The sequence below is a fragment of the Leptonotus elevatus genome, chromosome 17, assembly GCF_054856555.1.
Source record: "Leptonotus elevatus isolate MCC_2025b chromosome 17, RoL_Lele_1.0, whole genome shotgun sequence".
In the NCBI taxonomy this organism is placed as follows: domain Eukaryota; kingdom Metazoa; phylum Chordata; class Actinopteri; order Syngnathiformes; family Syngnathidae; genus Leptonotus; species Leptonotus elevatus.
Genome location: NC_141255.1, coordinates 13,775,381 through 13,797,003, shown reverse-complemented (window position 1 = coordinate 13,797,003; position 21,623 = coordinate 13,775,381). Strand labels below are relative to the sequence as shown.

Genomic DNA, 21,623 nt, shown 5'->3' with positions numbered 1-21,623 from the left:
ATTGCTCTCAATGGCAGTGAACGAGTTAATATTTTTACCACCGTGTGACCAACAAGTACCTAATTAACCTAAAACTTTCAGGATTCTACTAGAACATCTGAACTTTATTTGGGGTTAGTGAGAGACACTTTAAATGGTGGCAGGAGTGTTCTTACTCATTAGCATATGTTTCAATGTGATTGATTAATTCTAATCACAGCCACATCCCCGTTACAAGAGGGTGTGCACACTTATGTAACCACATTATCTCACAGGCCACATTAATGGTGGAAAACGTTTTTAAATTATATATGGTCTCTTGTTTATATAACAAAATCTGAAATTGAGCAGGGGCGTGTAAACCTTTTACTCTAAATAGAAAAACCAGAAAAAACAATATAATCATTTTTAAGTGGTCTCTTAATCTTTTTTCTCACCGACTTGCTTGAAGGAAGCCGATTGAGTCGATAAAATCACATTTGGAAGGCCCTTTTGATTGAATTTAATATCAATGTGATGGCTCGTTGTGAAGCTTTCTGGTGTGTCATACGAAGCAAGCTCATATGTAGACGCAAACACTCATTACATCTCCAGCAAATGAGACGAATGGCGTTGTGAATAGCTGTTAAGACAAGTAACACTAACGATAAGAATGGACAAGTGGACTAAGGCTCGCTGTACTGTACATGCACTTAGAATTCAATTAAAACTATATTGTCAATCCCCAGGGGAGCAATTAAAAAGTTTGCATAAAGCATGCCACACACACACTGTATCTAGTAAGAATCTAAATTAACTCCACGTTAAATTAACACTGACTAAGGTCACGTTGGAGCAAAAATATTAATGCATACAACACTTTGTAGAGCGGGTTCATTTAGCACAGCTTAATCACCTTTGCTCATGATGTCTTATTGATTTGGAAGAAGAAAAAACATGAGTAATTCATTCTTTTGCACAAACAGACAAAAAGCAACACACTTTTATTCACTAAGGCTGAGCTGTTGCTGTAAACAGCACCAATGGCACAATACATTGCTGGAATTGGTTCAATATTCCGACAGAATTGCAAAGAACTGACGAAGTTAATGAATCAAGGCCATTTCAAAAAACAAACTGATTAGCATCCAAGATGCAGACGCTTTGTGCTGTGCAATGGAAATGCAAAGCTGGTTCATAAGCATGAAACGCTCGCTGCTTATGTTTTGCCTACAACAGCACAAGTCTATTGACATGCACTCGACATGAGCTGTGCCCGCACGATCTAATGAGGGACACTCATTTGCATGAAATCTTCCGCCTTTACAAAGATAATAATGCTCGTTTACTATTGCTTGTGTGATGCTTCTTAGATTAAATGAAGACACTAAAATGCTATAGATATCGCTAAGGGGTGAATGAAGATATTAACTCATTCACTGCCATTGATGGCTATAGACGTCAAAAATTAATTTGAACTATTTCTATTAGTTACAAACCCCCCCCCCCCCCCCCCCCCACACACACACACACTTTTGTTAACAAGAGTATGGAAACCTAGAAAAAAAAATATTGGACATTTGGAACAGATGCAAAATTTGTGATTAATCGTGAAGTCATGCAAATAATTACAATAAAAAAATGTAATTCCTTGACGCAATTTAAAAAAAGAAAGAAGAAAAGATTATTAAAAAATAGAGGGGTCAGGCGATTAAAATTTGTAATCGTAATTAATCGCATGACTTCACTAGTTAATTCACGATTAATCACAAATTTTATATCTGTTCTAAACGTACATTTAAAAAAATCTAGGTTTCCATACTCTTGTTAACAAAAGTGGATTTTTTTTTTTTTATAGAAATAGTTCAAATGAATTTTTGACGTCTTTAGCCTTCAATGGCAGTGAATGAGTTAAATGTCATTATTGTACTTGGTGAAATGATTTTTATTAACTCTAAAAACTTGTGATTCTCAAAGTGTAAGACTAGTAACACTATTGGAATGACGGCTCCCTCTAGTGGTACTCTTCTTCTTCTTTCTTTTTTAAATAACTACAATAAGGTGTAATTGCACATCCACTACAGTAGTTGGCAGTAGTGCTCTTACTGTCAGAAAGTGTGCAATGTTTGAAAACCACCGCCTTAGAAAAATGCAGTGATGTAGATCTAATTTTAAAAAAGACCAAATATGATGGCATATAGAAAAATAAATCAACACATATATTGAATATCCGATATTATATATTGATATTTTTTCATAATGTAGGACATTTCAAGAGCCAGCAAAATTAGGTTGTCCAATTTTCACACCGTTTTTAAATAACCTACTTACTGCACACTTTTAGAGTATATGTGAATTTGCTTCCCCACTGAGGCCTCCTGATTACATAAACACAGCATGGACTAGTTTGGTCTCAATCCAGTCCTGGAACATGAAAAGACACGACTTCTTGCCCTTCATCTCCTTTCATAACTGATAGCTAACAGCCTGAAAAGTCTCGGCTTGGCTTCAGCCGCAGCTGTTACAAAAATGAAATTCCTTGCCAAGGAACATGTCAAATGTTAATGTTGGGAAGCATATTTCATACAAGGTGGACCAGGAGGAATAGCGAGGGGTTCTTATAGATTCGCCTCTTCACTTAATAAGATTGCTCTGGCAATTTCACAGACGACGCGCTTGTGTTTATCCCACCAAATGCCGCATCTCGGATTGCTTTTCCCACATTTTAATGAAGTGCAGCGTCAGCTCAAATGCTCCCATTTGTGCCATTTAAAGTGCGTAAATAGATTGAAAATATTCCCAAATGTGGCACCCGACATTGTCATATTCTGTTTCAGTGTGCCAGGGCTCTACCGAAAAAGCCTTCCAATTACGAGACGACAGTCATTCAGGAGCTGCTGTGAAAAAGGAAGGAAGCTGCTCGGAGAGTTGTTAGATGAGGTTTCTGCGGGTGATAGACGGCAGGTGTCCAGCTCATGTGCACGAGAACATTTACAGCTGCGGAAGAGGCACAATGTGCTCGTTAGTTTGTTTGTTACAAACCTGGCATCTGCATACCATTTTTTTTTTTACAGCAAAATGTATTAGTTTGTCTCAAATTATATTTATGATTTATTGCAAACATAAATTTTTGACATTAACACAAAAAATAAATTTAATTTATTTTAAATATTTTGACAAAAATATAGTTTTAGTGAAAATCCCTACTTTGTCAAAACAATCCATCCACCTCATAGAGATGACATGTCAACATGCAGGTGTGCCTTGGGTTTTCCACAGTAAATGTGCAGTTGGAAACGATCCGATGTTGCATAATGATCCAATTAAATGCTCTCCCACTATGGCACAAGGGGTAAACTGTTGCCATTTAACAAAATAAAAGCTTTGTGATCGACTACATAGACTAAAATGAGTCGTTAGTTGAGGGTAAACTGAGAAAACCGAATGAATATTTTAGTACTGGCTCAATAAAATTTGGGCACCGGAGCACATGATCTGTTATCTGTTATGACAATTATTTTCTATACTATATAATTTCCCACTAAATCCACATGATGCCACATAGGAAGCAAGTATGTTGTTATGTGTGCAAACAGTGTTAACGCTTCAAATTCCACTGAGGTTTGCACGTGTACGCTGCAAATAGCTGAACATGTACGGTTGCATTAACACCGGTTTCTATCACATGCTATTCATTTTTGATGCATGTTTGACAAGCTTTCATTCATTTGTCCAACACGTGAGCTGTCGCTGGTTTCCGAGGATCCGGAAAAGGCAACACAAAGGCTTCTCTCAATAAGCAGTAGGTCAGTCAAAAAGAAAAAAAAAACACAGGCAGGTAAATGAACTCCTTTTAGATTACACTATTCTGGGAGAACCGTCAGAATAAGGTGAATGGGCCATATAAACTCAGAAGGCAGACTAATTAAACAGTGGGAAGGATTTGTCAAATGGTGCCATTATACTCAGCGTGTTCACATTAATGTTGCTATTTTAGCAGTACAACTCCCACTTTCATTACATTTTCTCCAACGTTTGACTTATGACCAGTCAGGAAATTATTACATTTTAGACTCTGCACTGAGAAGATTAATGCTTCCTAGTGGATATTGATCAAAGTGGTATTCATTAAAGCTAAGCGGGGCGGTCATGTGCCTTCATGTTATGACCCTGCTAAAATGTTGTTGTGTAATAGCTTCTTTTATGTTTTAGCACCCGTCATAACTCTAAAAAATGATGCTCCTCTTCGGATATTACAGTAGTGCAAGTCAGCAGTGGGAGCAGTGGAGCAAATGAACACTTCACAATGAGATGACTCTGTTTCTGAAGATTGCTGTGATTGGTCAGCCAACAATATAGTCCTTGATTTATTTCTTTAGTTGTTATTTTCCATTTTTCAGCTAGCATATGCAATTTTTGAAGAGAAATTCAATATCCGGTCAGGTTAACGTTACAAAACAATAAAACGATCTTTAGACATGCAAATTAATTAAAAAAATGCTTAAACGTGTAACATATTCCACTCATGAATTAAATCATTTCCCCCCATTAAAATGAACAAAAACGCCATTAATGCATTTTTGCGCTTGTGCACCTTCTAATTTATGTGCAACGATCATATCTTGATTTGTTGCTCGCAAGTCAAAGCAAAAACTCATAAGTCAAGGCACCACTGTACCACTATATTACCCTGACTTGAAAATATTTCACTTTTCTTCAAGCTACTAATACTAGCAGAGGGGATTATTAGTTCAAATTCAAATGTGAGGCTTTAATTAAACCTTAAATAAGAATGCATCATACACAATAGTGAGAATATTATGGGAGCCAGTCATTAAAAGTTAAGATGTGAAAAACACCTCGTCCCAGATTGGTCCCGATGGGAACCATTCAACAACAACCAATTTCCCCGTCACTTTTGAACGCACCGCACTTTTGGAAAAGGCTCCTTGTGTCCTCCCTGCCTCTGAAATGACGGTACAATCTTGTCAAGAGTTCAAAAAAAAATAAGCGTGCAAAAATAGGCTTTAAGGTTTCACTTTTTCACTAGCAAATGAAAAGGCCTTAAGAGGATTTTTTTTTTTTGAAATTGTGATTTGCTGACTCACTAAGAGGTTATTTGCCATGCTTTAAATCCTTCTGATGTAACCCTACTTTTCCATTTTATCACCCAAACTGACTTTATTTCCACATGGTGCCTAAAATAATGACTTCTTGGAGACAGGAAACAACTCACAAGCTCGAAACGTCGACCTTTTATTAAAAAAAAAAAAAGTGCACTCTTGACAGAACACTTCGACTATGTCTATGCATTCTAATGCGACATCAAAACGAAAAAAAGATGTAATATTATGTGGACAGGACACATGTAGAAGCAACACAAGCTTCTTGGCACCTTGAAAACTGACACCACAGAGCTAAAAATATCAGACAAAGGGAGAATGTAGGTCACACCTTTCCTTATTGGCTGACACCAATATGGCCTGAATGACACTTCACTTCGCTGCCTTTCTTTTCACAGGCGCTCAGGGTCAATCCTTCCAACAGTTCCTTTGCCTAGGTGCCTCTCGCTCCATAAATCCGCTTCGAGATGAGCAAGTGCGTCAAAGCACTTTTTATTCTCAAGAAAGAGCGAATGGAAATTGGAATCTGTCATGTGCCTGCCACTATTGACCTTCAAAACTCAAAGTAAAAAGCAAATGTTGAATATAATTTCTCCGTCCGCTTTTGCAGCATCTCACCAGAGAGTCAGGTGACATTTTGAAACATACAGTGCATATAAAAAGTCTACATAACCCTGTTCAAATACCAGGTGTTTATGGTACAAAAAAATGTGACCAAAATGAATTATTTCAAATGTGTTTGCATTATTATTGCAAGCCAGAAAGATTCGCTTTGGTTTCATCAAACAATAACATATTTTCTTACGTGCGTCTGGGAAATGTTGTTATGGTTCGATGAACCCAAAGTTACCATAACATAACATTTGATTTACTTATATAGCACACTTACAACAACAAAGTGGATGCAAGGTGCTGCACAAGTTAAAGGACAAAAGAAACTAATAACAAATAAAAACGCGAGATACATGGTGCCCCTCAGGCTATGGTTCAAAAGCTAGGAAATAAAAATGTGTCCTTAGGCGTGATTTTAACACCTGCAGATTGGAAGCTTGCCTTGCATTCAGAGGCAGCTCGCTCCACAGCTTTGGAGCTGCATTTTCAAAGTCTGGTCTCAGCTTCAACTTGGATTTAGCGACAGCCAGGAAGTGAGTGAGTGACCTTGAAGGAACGTAAAGTTGCAACAGGTTGGAGTGAGTCAGGTGCCAAGCCGTTTAGGCACTTCAAAATAACATTTTTAAAATCAATCCTAAAATGCGTAGGAAGCCAGTGGAGGGAGGCCAGTAAAGGGGGGGGAGGGTGTGAGTTGAAACAACATTTCAACAACGCTGGGGCCGTACACGAGGTGAAGAGAATTGCAAGTAAGCCACATTAAAGGTGGAAAACATTTTGAAATGATTTACCTTGGTCTCGTTTTTTATGTCACAAAGCCAAGCATTTCAACGGTTGGGGGGAGCAAACTTTTAATATCCACTGTATCGTGACGTGGTTTATAGCCTTGTGAGAGCAATTAATCTATGTGGTATGTACATCCTGCACGAGGCTTTTTTAATATGCTTTGTGAGTGTATATTCCTGTATTGTCAATTTAGTATTTAGTAGATTTTAACAAATTGTAATGATAATGCACTTAGTTGAAATGGTGATGTTAGCAAGCCATTGCTAATTTCCTCTCAACTTTTTTTTTAAATATATATATATATATATATATATATATATATATATATATATATATATATGTGCACCCCCATAAGATAACAGTAATGTTTATGGGGGTGTTACAATGAGCTGTTAAAGCATGCTAATATGTGCATTCGGATCAGACCTCTTTTAATGCCACATTCTTACTGCAGTGGGTTGGTACTAAGACATCTCACTAAACAATTACACTATTATACATACAGTATATGAATGTGCATGAATGAACTCTTTGGGAAAATCCCATCACAATACATCCATCAATTTCATTCTTACTGGCAAGTGCTACATTGCTCCAACATATCGAAACAGTCTTAAGTGTTACAGTAGCAACAGTAGTCAAAACGGAGAATTGCTCCTTTGCCATGTAAAATAACTTGAAGACACAGCAGACTCACTTTGATCAATAATAAAACAAGGTTGAATTGGATTCTGTGGCGGTGTTTGCACAGCACGACATGTCCTTTGATTACAGAGAGTCCGTCAGACTCAACAATAACTGCCGTGGCGCTTTATCGATTCCAGTATGACTGTTCCAGCGCTCACATTTATATCATCATTGAGATCTCTGTTGAGGCATCCGTAACATTTCCACATGGAGTCTTCATATAAACGCAGTCAGGATATTAGTGAAATGCAGATACACTACTCTAAAAATGTTATGAGTATTGGACTTTTGGGAAGAACCCAAAAAAACTCAAAGGGAAAGTCAATCCCCCCCAAAAATTATATGTTCTATGCATTAGTCGAAATATGGAATTCTGATTAATATTACGTTAGTGGAATATGAGTTAAGCCGCAAAATCCAGCAGTTCTTATCTCTATCTCAGGGGGCGGCCATTTTGCCACGTGCTGTCGACTGAAGATGACATCACAGTTGCCCTAGAGCAACAGTCATGATGTCATCTTCAGTCAACAGCACGTGGCAAAATGGCCGCCTTCTGAGATGGATAAAAACAGCTGGATTTTGCTTCATAACTAATATTCAACACATTTAATATTAATCATAATGTCATGTTTATTGTTTATACTAGTGAGGTTACATAGAACATATTTTGTCAATACATTTTTAAAGCTGACTTCCGCTTTAATTTGAGGTTTCAGGTTAAAACCAAGAATTGAGTAACTTGAATGCTTTGATTACAAGTAACGAGGAAAGAATAGATAAAAAATAATTTTTAGGTTCATCCTGAAATTTCACTCGAATATTTATATTTTCAGCTTCGATGTAATTGTCAGGTCTCCTGGCTCTGCCCCTTGAGCCCCGCCCCTGTGTGTGTGTCCTTGCAGGATTGGTGAGACGAGTGGTGCTGGGACCAGGTGTCATCAATTACAATCAGAGGCCTACTTAAGATGGGTTCCAAGTGCCACTTTGTCGCCAGATCAACACTCACCAAACAGAGTTTGTGCATCCAGCCAGCTGTTTTTGTGTTCTGCCTGGTATTTCTGGATTTTTGACCCTGCCTTTTGTACCCTTCAGGTTGCTTTGCACCTTGCCACCCGATTCGGAACTCTGCGCCGTGCCTGCCACTACCTACACCTGGATCCGATCTCGCAACCAGAACTGCACTGTCCGTCTCCGTCCAGCTCCACATCTTGCCTCAATAAATCATATTGCACTGTTCCCTTGTCTCAGTCTCTGCACTTGGGCCCTCAACACTCCCGGAAACCTGACAGTAATGATGATGATGATGTTTTTGTTATACCATGAGGGCCGTGTCTGCGAGGGTCTGTCCCACTGTCCTGCTTCCGTTTTTCAGAATTCCCTCAGTGGTAGCATGACTCGTGTTGATAACTGACGATTTTGCACCAGCGCTATCACAGTCTTCCACTTGGGGCTCTGAGAACGCTACCCTTTTCCCATTGGACCTCCGCTGCCCCGACTCCACTTCCCTGGGGTCCGAACAGAGGATGAGAGCTCGTCCTCCGCACCCTCCCAAGGCGCCGCCCCTGTTTTCCCTGCACCGGCATGGCGTCAGGTAGAGGTAGAGGAGCACCAGTATGATGCTGACCACGCAGGAAGCCAGGGTGGTGAAAGCCGTGTTGAAATGTTCGCCTCCGCCTCCATGGGCCAAGTCGCTGGCAGCGACGGAGCTCATATTCCCCACGACCACGTTGACCTCGGGGGACGCGTCGAGGTCGTGCGGACGCCCGCGGGCCACCACGCATACGTATGCGCCGGAATCCTCCACCAGCGCTCCTCGTATCTCCAGAGTGCCATTAGGGAGGACTGCCAGGTGAGTGCTTGGATCGTGTGCTGATAAATTTAGCACGGCTGTGGGGGTCACCCAGAAAACTGCTGGATCCTTCATCGGCGGTGAGGCAAAGCCAGGACATGTCAACCACAACCATTCACCAGGATCCACTCGGTAGCTTCCCGCCTCACTGGACATCTCGTCGTCCAGGCTGCAATTCAGCTTCGCTACGTCGTCCCTACATGGGTAGTCATCTTTAAAGTCCACCAGGGGGCGATACTGCTTCCACGCCCAGTACTGGAGCAGAGCCAGTAAAGCGCAGTCACACCTGAGAGGGTTTCCCTGCAAATAAATTCCACCATGTTGGCTCAGAGAAAGCAGCGTGTCAACATGCACACCGGCGAGCCTGTTGGCTGACACGTCCAGAAAGGTCAGGTTGAGAGGACCTCCTCCATCCCAGAGATTTACAGGCAGTGATGTCAGCCTGTTCCCAGACAAGTAGAGCTTCACCAGGCTGCGGAGACCACTAAAGGAGTTAGGATTGATCTGGGCAATCTGGTTTCCAAACAGCAGCAGCTCTCTCAGCTCTGTGAGGCCGGTAAAGATCGAGGAATTGAGCACTGATAGCTTGTTGGATGAGAGGTCCAAGTGGAGGAGATGAGGTGTCGCCGCGAAGGCCTTCGCCTCAATTTGGACGATGCGATTGTGGCCGACGAGCAGAGCGGTGAGCCGGTCGAACGGCCGCCGTATCCAATCAGTGGGCAACGCAGTCAGCGAATTGTGGCTCAGGTCTAAGCGTGCGGCGTAGTCGGGGAGGTCAGGGGGCAGCGCGGACAGATTGCAGCCGCTGCAAGAAATGATATCACTGGCGCAAATGCAGCCAGGCGGGCACGTGAGCGCACAGGGAGGGAAGCCCAGACACAGGGAGAGGAGCAGGGCCGCCGCCGTGGGGTTGACGCTGCTCCGGCTCAAGAGATGTAACACGATGGGACGCATCCTGCTGTTCCCTCAGGGCCGGGGTCTCAGCTTGCCGTCTCACGCGGCTTACACATGTCAGCTTTAGGAGTTGGAAGGAGAGCTGAGGAAGAATCACGCCAAATTGGATGTCATTGTTTTCATACTACTTTTCGCCGTATTTATCATTTTGTCCTAGTTTTCTTCAAAAATTAATTCACATAGCAACACCTGCACAACTGGTAAATTCTATATATATGTATTATTGGAGTTGTACAGTTTGATCCCATAGAGACATTTGACTATTATAACAAATGCTGTCTCTGTTTATTGCAGCCGACATTCATGTTTACACTAGCAGTCACGCAATGGCTGCGTTCAGGTGCACTTTGTAAATTAAAGTGAATGTGTGTACTTCTTTCGGCACAGTATTATGAAACAGATTACTCAGGGAATTAACACTTGCATTGGAATACTGTATAATCAGTTATAATGATTTGTTTTGTTTTTGTAATATAGGACTTATTTGTGACAATTTGGTTCTGTCATGAAGTCTAATAAGTTGTTACCCTCAAGACGCAATAGAATTGTCACGTATGAGTACTCAGTGTTGGTGAGTATTGAAATTCGACTTGTTCTGGGGAAAAAGCGGTAACTAACTAACTAAGAGGTAAAAAGTAACATACATTATTTTTGCAAAGGACTATTTTTTCATATACATTTGAGCAGTCTTGTAATATTTGCCATTGCGGTAATTAAGATGTGATCAAACTCTTGCATCAGACACACTTGACACTACCGTAACTGTTTTAAAAGTGCTTTACAAAACGGATTTGAAATCCAACTGTCAAAGAAAGAAAATGTTGGGATGAGCTCGGCTTCTCATGGAAATAAAGAGCAAAGAATAAACACGCTGCCTGCTCACCTTGATGCCTACGCAGCTGCTGCTTGTTCAAACAGACATCCTCTCTTGTCCACGTTAGCTTCTACATCCACACTCGCCCGAGCTCGGACCGCGTGCAATCCTCCTTTTGTGGGTCTTCAAAGCGCAACTCGGCTCGGTTTGGCCGCGCGGCGCAACGTTGTGCAAGCCGAACGAGCAGACAGCTGGCTGTCTGGCTGGCTGGCGTGTGTGCGCCTCGACGAGCGATGGGGAGGAGAGGGAAGCTGCGAATGAACTGTTCACCTGCAGGTCGAGTTGCGTGACGCCAGTGGGAGGGGACAGTGGCGCTGGGAAGACGGAAGCCACCGCAGCACAACATGACACGCACGCACGCACGCACGCACGCACGCACGCGAGGAGGAAAAGCTGCAGCTGTGCACAAGCTGCCTTTCTACAATTGTTTATGACAACGCTTCTTAAACTTTTGACACTAAGTATCACCTTAAAAAATACTTAGCTTGCCAAGTACATGTCGCAACTATAGAAAGAAACCATCCATGTTTGTCTATAGTCGAACTTGGCTGCTACAAGTTTTGAGCTGAACAACCATTGGGGGAGACATTGTCCTGAGCCAGCTTGCTGTTTGAAATCTGATTGGTTCAAGAAACAGCCTCATTGTTTTTATTTATTAATTTATTTATTTATATTTTCGTTTTAAATATTATTTTTTATTATTTTATTTTATCATTATTTTTCATATGTTTTGCAATTATTACTTTCTTTCTTTTATTGTTTTTTATTATTTTAAATCTAAGAAAATAAATACATTGATAAATAAATAAAAGAGGAAAAAACAAAGAAGCAGCCTCATTGCTAATATAATTTAAGTTACATCGACCATCTGATTCTTAAAGGCCCTGGGGAAAATAAGACTAACATGGCAGCACATACAAAATGAAATCTAATTGGACAAAAAAATAAAATCAAACATAAATGGATGGATGGATTTAAATTAAAATTTGTAGGTACCCAAGAGTCTCTCCTGCCACAATGTTAGTGATTATATCAAATCTGATAATTTTGTGAATTGAATAAACCCAAAAGTGTGCATTAGTGAAGTACATTCTATTGAGAATTACTGTCCTCAGAGAAATCCAAATATTAATTCCAATGTAAGCGCATGGATCTGGAACCCCCTCGACCCCGTGACAGTGAATGATGCCATTGTTACAACAAGTCAAAATGATGCAACCCTGCAGTGATGACCCAGAGTGATAAGCAGCCCTGCCTCGCAATTCTCAAGCCTTGCGGTAGTAAACCGCATTATAGACTTAATGGTGTCTTTTCAGGGAGGATTTGCCCCATTAAAGATAGCATCACCACAATTAAACATGTGTGCCCTTGAAGATGCCTTTTTCCATTTCCCCCTGCAGTGCCGCCGCAGCCTCATTATTTACACTGGAGGTTGCACAATGAAGTCGAAGAGTCTATAGGGCCTTGGGCAAGTATTAGCTAATGGGATTTTGTGGGGAAACAGAACATTTTAAGAGTCAGTTGTACCAACATCAGTGTCCAGAAGTGGTAAATTAATTGATGGCGCATTTGGGAGCTGCATATCCTTTGTTTGTGTCGAATAGCAGATGGCAGCGTTCATTAACTGCATTTGCATTTGTCCAATTAATCACAGTTTTTAGCCTTGTTAACTGTCTGCTTTTCCCCTCTTTAGTCCCGCCCGCCCCATTGTGAACAGAAACCGGGACAAGGAGTGAGAGTAACAAAAAAAAATCAATCATAATTGTCCTTGCAGAAAGACAAGTCCATTTCATTAGCTGCAAGCGATGTGAGAACGAGGCTGATGCCTTATTACTGACTTCAGTCTAATCACAATGCTCTGCTAATTATGAGCTTTCCACCCAGGACACCGTGACAGACAAATCGGTGTATGTTTCCATGGCATCAAAGGGGGAGGCCGTTAGGGATAATGCTAGAATGTCCATCTTTGCCAGCAGAATCCCACTCCCAGCTTGCTGAGACGTCTTGATTTCCTCTTTATTACATGACAGTGGCAGCAATAATCAACTGTTTGAAATGCTGGGAGGTAGCTGCATGCTTTATAGATTCTAAAAATACAGTTCATGTTGAAATCAGATGTCTCTGTGACTTTTATCATTGCAAGCACGTCATTCGCAATCAAAGGACATGTGACCACTTCATGGACACATTCAGTACTATCCTCCCTGCAAAACACACACAGATAATCACGCGCTACAGAATGACAGTCGCCTTGCGTAATACGCAAGATTTTAGGTGAGCTCCACGTCTTTCATGGTGTCATTCGACCAGTAAAATCACGCCTCATCTTCCTCTTTGAAAGCGACAGTTGCCGCACGCTGAGACGTATTTGTAAATTGCTTGCAAGCGTCTGAAGTTCTCCTCTAGCAGCTCCTCTGCAGGACCTCACTCTGTGACTCTCCTCCAGCTTCCAAAAAAAGCCTCTTGATGGCACGCTCGAACCGCTTTATTTATAGTTTGTCTAAAGTATAAACAAACTTAGGATGACAACGTTTTCTTCCCTGCAGATATAAACTGTCTTTTGCTGGTGCACTAATGGACATGTAAGACAGTTATTATAGCAATGCACTGACTTCAAAAGGAAAGCAGGACAGCTCATTCTGGTGTCGCTTGTAACACATTAACATAAAGCCATACAGCATATATACATATATTATTTGGTGGGCCAAAGTGGGTACAGTACACACTTGTTAGTGTGTTTGTTTGTTTTTACAGGTAGCACGAATAATGGCAAATAATGTGTATAGGAAAATAAGTAAAGAGGGAAAAAGCAACTCTGAGATCAGAGGAATAAAGTAAGGAAGTCAGAAAGCAGGTACAAGAAACGAAATGATGTAGGGATGCATAAATTGAAGGAAGACTGAAAGGAGGCATAGATGAAAGGAAGGTGGAAAGCAAGGAAGAGAGGAAGGTCCAAGCAGCAGAATGAAGGTCAGAAGGATGCATGAATTGCAACCAATGAAGAAAGAAAAGGAGGAAAAGGGAAAGAAGGAAGAAAAGAGATCAGGAGGCAAAAAGCATGTCTGAGGGGATGCAAGGCAAGAAAGAGTTTAGAAAGGAAACAGGAACAAAGGAAGGACAGCTGAGAAGTAAAAAGAAGGACGGTTGAGGGGAAAAAAAGCAACACCGAGGGAAGGAAGGCAGTGGGAAAAAACGTATACTGTATGTAGTTTTGGTCACTTTTGTACACAACACAAAGCGTGTATGAAGAATTAGCACAGATGATGTAGCATTCCACGTGTTTCACATGAATGTTCGCTTTAGTGCACAGAGCTGCTATGGCTATGAGGCATCTTTGTGGTGTGTTTAAGCGTGTGTGTATGAGTGTGTCTACATCAAACGGCACGGCTTTCAACGCGGTCGCTGACGTTTTGACCCCACAGCAATCCTTCCCCATTCAAAAGCTTTCTGCCGCCTGCTGTGAGCGAGTGTATGTGTAAGATATTGTGTGGGCATAAATAATGCACAGTGCTCCTTGTTTGTGCATGGCGGTTTTGTACGTTGTGATAGTAAACATCACAACTGTGGTGACAATTTGGAAACAAACAAGAGGATTGGTCAAGCTTATTAGGCTATAGTTAATGACAACTAATAAAAAAACGAAAACTAAATAAAAATAGAAATTATTTTTTAAAAAGAAACGAAAACAAGCTGAAACCATATTACGAGTATAGCAAATTTTTTTATTGTTCATGAACTTTCAGGGTTCATTTTATTATTATTTAATTCAGTGTTACTAAGGTAAGGTATAGTTAAACAGTCAATTGGGAATAAACCACTCGACAAATACTCCTGATATATACAGGGCTTAAAGTTTAAAAAAATCCTGAGCCTGAACTTTTTCCGGGGAGCGAAAGTGCAGTGTCCAACGTGCCGATTCGTTGTTCGACCAACATCAAGCCATTAATGACTATTCGATTTGTCGCTGTGTATGGACTGGCCATTTGGGAAACTCCCGCAAGTGTCAGGTCATCTCTTTCATTATCCATTTATATTATGTATAGTATACTATAGCACTGCGGGTTGCAGTCCTCTTTCGTGCTGCAGATATCGAATATTTTGGTATTCAAATATCCTATGGAAAATTCTATTGAATAATCAGGTATGTGGATAGAAATAATATTTTCGCAAGGTGAAAGAACAATTATGAATACAGAAGACATTAAAAATATATTTCCACTTACTAATGATCGACCGACTTTCGTTTCTAGATAATCAACCTTTTTTTTTTAACTTAAATTTAAATTGTGCTTACCAGCACATTATTTTCCTCTCTAGAAAGTTAGGGAGATTTTAGACAAATCCCTCTCTACCCACTATTAAAACACATCTGTTATTTGGCGTTTGACTCATCATTGTTTCAATGTTTTATGGTGCCTGCTGTATTTTGTTATTAATTTATTTATTTTATTTACTTACTTACTTGTGTTATTTTATAGACTTATTCATTTACCCACTGTAATTATTAATTTATTTGGTATTATTTTTGTTTTACCTGTCTTTATTCCATGGCTGATTTTTACTCCATGTACAGCACTTTGTATGAAATGAAAATCCGAGTTGAGTAGTTTTTGGTCTGTGAGACAAAGTGACGTCAGAACCACAGTTGTGATTTTGCCGACCGTCAAGTGCACAATTGAGTGAACTCGGTTTATTTATTAGGAACGGCAACTGTGTGCGGCTGTCAGCATCAAAGTGTGAAAATCATCACGTCGATTAGACTGCCTTTGAAAAGTAATACGATGACTTTAGCTGCAGCCGCTAGCAACGTTAGCACGCTAACACTGTATACGCCCTAAACACTGGCAACAGGCACCGTGCAATACAATGTCAGCGTAATTAAGTTCTATTTTAGTGCCCTTAATTGGTGATCGAACATAGTTTTTGTACGAAGTTGTTTTGTTGACGTTGTTAACGTTTTTTGACGAATGTTTTACGCCGGCAATAAGAACGGAAAACACACGTTGCGCAGGACTAGCCAAGCCATTCGTTGCGCCGCGGCCCGCGACTGGCAAAACTCTTCCGGTAACAACTTCAAAATAAAAGCGTTCATTGGCATTCCGCTTCATTGGCATTGCGCTCCACATATTACTTGGTATGAGGAGGTTTATTTTGATGTTGGTTTCCTCATAGTAGTGACCTCATTCTATCCTAAAGGGGATTTTATACTTCAGTGTAACTGAATATAGGGGAGGTCAACCCACCAGGCCCCCTTTTGAGGTGAGGTCACTGCCATTGTCTGTAAGTTGTCTGAATGCTTGTTTCATTAAAGCATTACTTAGCCTTACTTGTTTGCTACTGTACATAATTACCAACATGCTAAAACCTTTAAATATGTATAATCTCTGACAGCTGCTGCTGAACTTGATCGATTCATGTTCACATATGAAAATTGTTTCATTGGGACAAATTGTATTATTATAAAAAAATTTATACATAGAGTATGTTATAGTAAAAATATGTCCTAATAAATCGTAGCCACGAAGTCTTTCTGTTGCTGAATTGACCTCGTTTATCTGTCCGACAAGCAACAAAATGTGGTAATTATTCTAAATTTAAGAGCCAACTATCATTCAGGATTTGATAGGAGGTGATATAACGCCCTCATGTGGAGTTTGAAGGTATTGCTACTGCACTTGTGGGTACTACTCACAAATAGTGATTTGCTGTGCTGTACGTATTTTTGCGCCAGATATGGCCTGTGCTCTTTCCGGTCGCTTTTACAGTGATGTTGACCCACACGTGCTGAAAGTGGGGCATTCAGCTTTCACCCAGAATTGACCTGTTGCTGAATTGACCTCGTTTATCTGTCCAACAAGCAACAAAATGTGGTAATTATTCTAAACTTAAGAGCCTACTATCATTAAGGATTTGATAGGAGGTGATATAACGCCCTCATGTTGAGATTGAAGGTATTGCTACTGCACTTGTGGGTTCTACTCACAAATAGTGATTTGCTGTGCTGTACGTATTTTTGCGCCAGATATGGCCTGTCCTCTTTCCGGTCGCTTTTACAGTGATGTTGACCCACACGTGCTGAAAGTGACTTAAAAAGAAAAGAAAAAAGCCTTCAGCCTTCACCCAGAGTTTAGTGGTTCAAGTTAGGGAGTTCAAATTCTAGGAAGAGAACATGGATGTGTGTGTATATATATAATTTAATTGAATTACATTTTTAAAACTTTCGTATCTTTATGTAATGATTTTTTAACGCATATGAAAACAATTTTTTTTTTCATTTCTTCTACTTTGGATTACACTTAAGTATAAAGTGGGAGTATGTTTGCTTGTGGTCATCCACAGGGTGAAAGGGTCAAGGCGAAAAATACTTTGTTGACAGGAAATTGGAGGTGGCCCAGTTGCACGAGGTGGGAGTTGAGACCCCCGATTCTCACTCGTCCTGTTAAGAAGCGTATCATCTGAAAGCTCAGGAAACAATAGCATTCTTGCTTGGGGGACTTTTAGGGGACTGACCCCCTCTTAACTATGTAGACAAAAGCTGAAGGAGGAAGAAAAAAAAAATCTTGATAAGACACGGACGCGAATAACCTTCCAGAGGCCCTCTTCAATTGTTGAGCGGCGCGGTGGAAAAGTACAGGAACTTGGCTGGAGAGCAAAGCACCCGCTTGAATGGAAGTATCTCGTCCTCTATAGTGGCAATGCAATTTGTGCAAACAACTGCCGCATGACGCCCCTTCTGACAAGGGACAATTTCACATTGAGGAGCGGCGGCGTGTTGGAAACCTGCAGGCTCATCACAGTAAATGGCAGAAAAAAAAAATTTCATCAGGATTTTGGTGATTTTGTTCCAGTGACTGCTTTGAGAAAATGCCATGGACTTTTCGGTCCAATATTTTAGGATTAAATAATTGTTCAGAAAAATGGTCTGAAAATGAAGCCCCTTACAGACTGATGCTGTATTGACAGGATTTGTCAGCTATGCTGTATTACAAGTACGTCTGTGTCTGTCAACTCGTCAACTTCAGCATAAGGGTGTTGAGATAGTTACATATTCCACAGAATAACTGATTTTTTTGCGGTATTCATAAAATGTCTTAGTCTGAGTATCATCTCCATCACGTTAATATTGACGTCCATCTAATTACCGAAAGAGAAGGAGGCCAGAAAACAAATACTAATAGCTCACATGACAAGCCAGTCCCATGCAGAGAAACATAGCCAACTATTTTTGCATTTGAAATCGGTCAACTTGTTGGGCTAATATTTCATGGCACTCTGATTTTATATGTCTTTATTTATACGTCGTTATCCTTGAATATGTCATCCTCACTCCTCCAATGATAATTGTCGAGTTATATGTTTACAAAAATGTCAAAACATGAGCTGATGGCCTCACTTTTGTCCGAATGATACCTGGAACAAGACATTCCATGTTCGGAACATGTCCCAACACGGGGCACGTGACTCCTGCCGTCTCTGCTGTGTTTTCCAAAGAATAAAGCAAACAATAACAAAGCTGGCAACAGTGCGGATCAAGACGACTCAAGCTGTGTAGTAACTGACAAACAACTTTCGCCTTGCCCCATCTGCACAACTTTTAGGGACACGTGCGCACCATGCCGGTGGTCCTTATAAACCGGATGACCGTTGGGCGGCTGTTTGGGTTTGAGGCTGGGGCGGGTGGCGGCCTACGAGCTGGCCCCAGACCCATTAACGCGAAGGTAACGGTCCGAAAAACACATTGCGTAATAGCTTATGTAAGGGGCTTCAGAAATTAATAGCTGAAGCAGTGAAGCGGAAGAATTGGCAAATGATGTCGAGGCCTAGCATGAGGGGCACCCCGGATGGCTTGGGGGGTTTATCACTGTTTGACGTGCCCTGAAAGGACCGCTAATGAACTTAAAAATGTTGTGATGGAGCAAAACATGAAAGACTTGAAAATACAAATTAGCTATGTAAACTGCCACTGTTCAAATACAAATAAGACGAACAACAACAAGAACACACCACAATAAAAAACAATTGGTCCACAGCATAATACTGCAAAATCGAACCCAACTTAAGCGAATGCACGCAAAACGGCCACACGTTTTTAGAGACAATATTAAATGTTTACCCAACACAGAATTCTTCCTGTTTTCAAGATAAGAAGGAATGACACCAATCACGCTGGTTTCAGTGTGAAAGGCCAACAACATTCCTGCACACGGGACATCTCCGATAACGCTTATGTTAAACATGCTTGCTCCATTACTCACACAGCGAAAATATATAAAACACACAATGACTTCATTTAACTTAAAATCAACTATGGGCGTCATTCTTTAAATGTATTTTGAGTGTAGAAAAAGTTACCAACCCACGCCTGTCATAAAGTTTAAACTTTAAACTGCTGGGACAAGAGTAACCCAAATTGGGTGAAACAGCCCAGTACATTGGGTTGATGGTTTGACCCAGCACGTTGGGCCAAGATTTTGATCCAACAAGGGGTAGAAAGTTAAGAAAAAGAAGCAACTTTTCCCTGTCAGGTGTCGCCATGGCACCGTTTTTCGTGTCTGTGTTTGATTTATAGCAGAGAAAAACTACAGTACAAAAAATAAATAAAATATTTTTCTTGCAGGAATTAGCACATCTACGTTCTATAGCAGTTGTGCCTATTTTGAAGGCTATTTTTGGAAGGTCACCCATCTGAACAAACACTCATTTGCCATAGGTGACAAGTCTTTGTTGGGGTCTGTGATCTTTCCATTTTAAGTGAGTCAAACAGATGTCGGAGAGAAGAAAAACACCAATTGCTTACATGGATGGGCCCTCCCGTGTTGTCAAGTCAATGCGAAAACAGCCACAAAACACAGATGTGCTTATTTGGCCGAATAGCATCAGGTGAGCGCAGCACAATACGCTTTTTAAATGCTGAAGGCCGGAAATTGTTTAATGCGAGAAATCTATGCGTTCAAGAGATCAACGGCTCATATGAGTGATTAGTGTCCAAGTTACATAATGGCAACTTTTGTTTGACTAGTTTACTCAACAGAGGTTATCACATGGTGTAAAAATCACAGGAACTATGTTCTTCTCTGAAGTTTATGCAAACAGTTTGTCAGTATTACGTATGACGGGGTCAAGTTCATCTGTATTTGCACGGAGTGGACGTGATTGCTGCCGCTTCTGGTTAACTGACGTGTCACTCTACCATTTTTTTTTTTAGAGAGGCTTTTATTGAGTAATTTTTATTTGGATTTCAATTTGGAATTTGCAATGTTTTAAGGCCAGACGGGTGGTAAAACTGATTTTCCCTTCCCCCCATACATTATCTTGAGAATTGATAAGAAAGGATTTATGGGGGTGGCATTACTATTTCCAAATTCAGTTTTTAGCTCCAAGAAAACTAAAAGAGTGTCCACCTGTACTGGTCTATTGCGCATAGCTCACACACACAGAGATGCACATTAAGTACAAATGGAGGGTGAATTTCTTTCTGGTGACCTTAAATGCTCTTGCCACAGCACCAGAATATTTAATCGCTGTCAGCTGAAGGAGTTGCGCTCTCATGTGAGATGTTTTTTACCCCCGTGGAGTGATTTTGAACATGAGATCAAATGTATTTTGTATTTCAGCACCCAAAGTTGACAGCAGAGATTCCTGTGGGTCCTAAGAATTGTTTGTCCTTCCCTATTTTTAGTTTTAGAAATATCTTAATATTATCTATGTTAAAAGTTCAAAGTTTGCAATCATGCGTTAGAGTGTTTCCCTCCTGCAGCACAGCTGAATCTAATGATCAGCTAATCAGCAAGCTTTGCAGAAGCCTGATAACGATCCTGATCAGGAATCAGGTGTGTTAGTGGAGAGAAACATGGAAAACAGGCTGGATAGGGGCTCTCGAGGACCGAACTTGAGCACCCCTGGTGTAGTATAATACATAAACATACTCCACATAGATTTGATGATGGAATTAACACAAAAGACCGTCACAATTGCAGTAATACTTTAGTGGGTTCTAGCAGAGAATCAAGAATACATGCCTGTGAGTTGCTACTACTTGTACTCAAATATAAGTTGTTAAAAAGTTTAAAAAATATTGCAACATCGAAGAATGTTTTATTAGCCTGTCTATGACATTTCTCATCATGCGTTAGCATTAAGCTACCAGACAAAGCTATGTGGTTTAGTTAAATACAGATCTTGTTGTTTTATGTTTAGTTGAGCAATAAACTTCAACCGGGAGCAGCAATAAACAGTTTACAACAAGCACTTGGCTTCTTCTTCTTCTTTTCTTTTAAGAATTGTTCACTATCTGCCAACCAGCTGCTTGCTATGACGTCTCAATTTTTTTTTCAGTGCAAGGCTAGAAAAATGTGGCTGAGTGATGGCTTTTATCTCGAAAAACTTGTTGGTCGGGTCATTCGTAAATTGAGGTACAAAGTAGGATTTAAACACAATGTGTTCACCCTCACAGATTTGCATAAAATACATGTTTTCATCTGTTCTAAGAACCCTAATCTGAGTTCTATTGATTAAAGGCAAACTTGCTAAGAAGTAACCTCTTTTTTTCCTGTCTGTATTGTGCATCTGGTAATAAACGTCAATCTTAAACAACTGAAGCTTCAAGATGAGTTATTTATGCACTTCGGTGGAGAAGCCCCAAATCTTTGAGTCATCCTTCCTTAACTTTCCCTTCCGGTATGTCCAACTTTCCTCTAATGTGGCCAGACGGAATGTAAACAAAGGCCACCTCTACTCTGCGTCTATATTTAATTATTTTTAAAATTGTTTGGACTGGACAATT

General features: G+C 40.5%; 2 protein-coding genes across 7 annotated transcripts in view; both read right to left on the bottom strand.

Annotated features, from left to right (window-relative positions):
- The window catches only part of LOC147160107 (uncharacterized), a 68,872-nt gene that overhangs the window by 12,579 nt on the left and 34,670 nt on the right, over window positions 1–21,623 (bottom strand). The gene's annotated exons all lie outside the window — the stretch shown is intronic.
- LOC147160109 (amphoterin-induced protein 2-like) lies at window positions 7,714–11,075 on the bottom strand. Its single transcript, XM_086059743.1, has 2 exons — window positions 10,850–11,075; window positions 7,714–10,048 (listed from the first exon to the last, which is right to left on the bottom strand). The coding sequence occupies exon 2, from the start codon at window positions 9,964–9,966 to the stop codon at window positions 8,476–8,478; it is 1,491 nt and encodes a 496-aa protein (XP_085915869.1). The 5' UTR covers window positions 9,967–10,048; window positions 10,850–11,075; the 3' UTR covers window positions 7,714–8,475.

Excerpts from the sequence above, each read along its gene's own strand:
- LOC147160109 (XM_086059743.1), bottom strand. The coding sequence starts at position 9,966 with ATGCGTCCCATCGTGTTACATCTCTTGAGCCGGAGCAGCGTCAACCCC.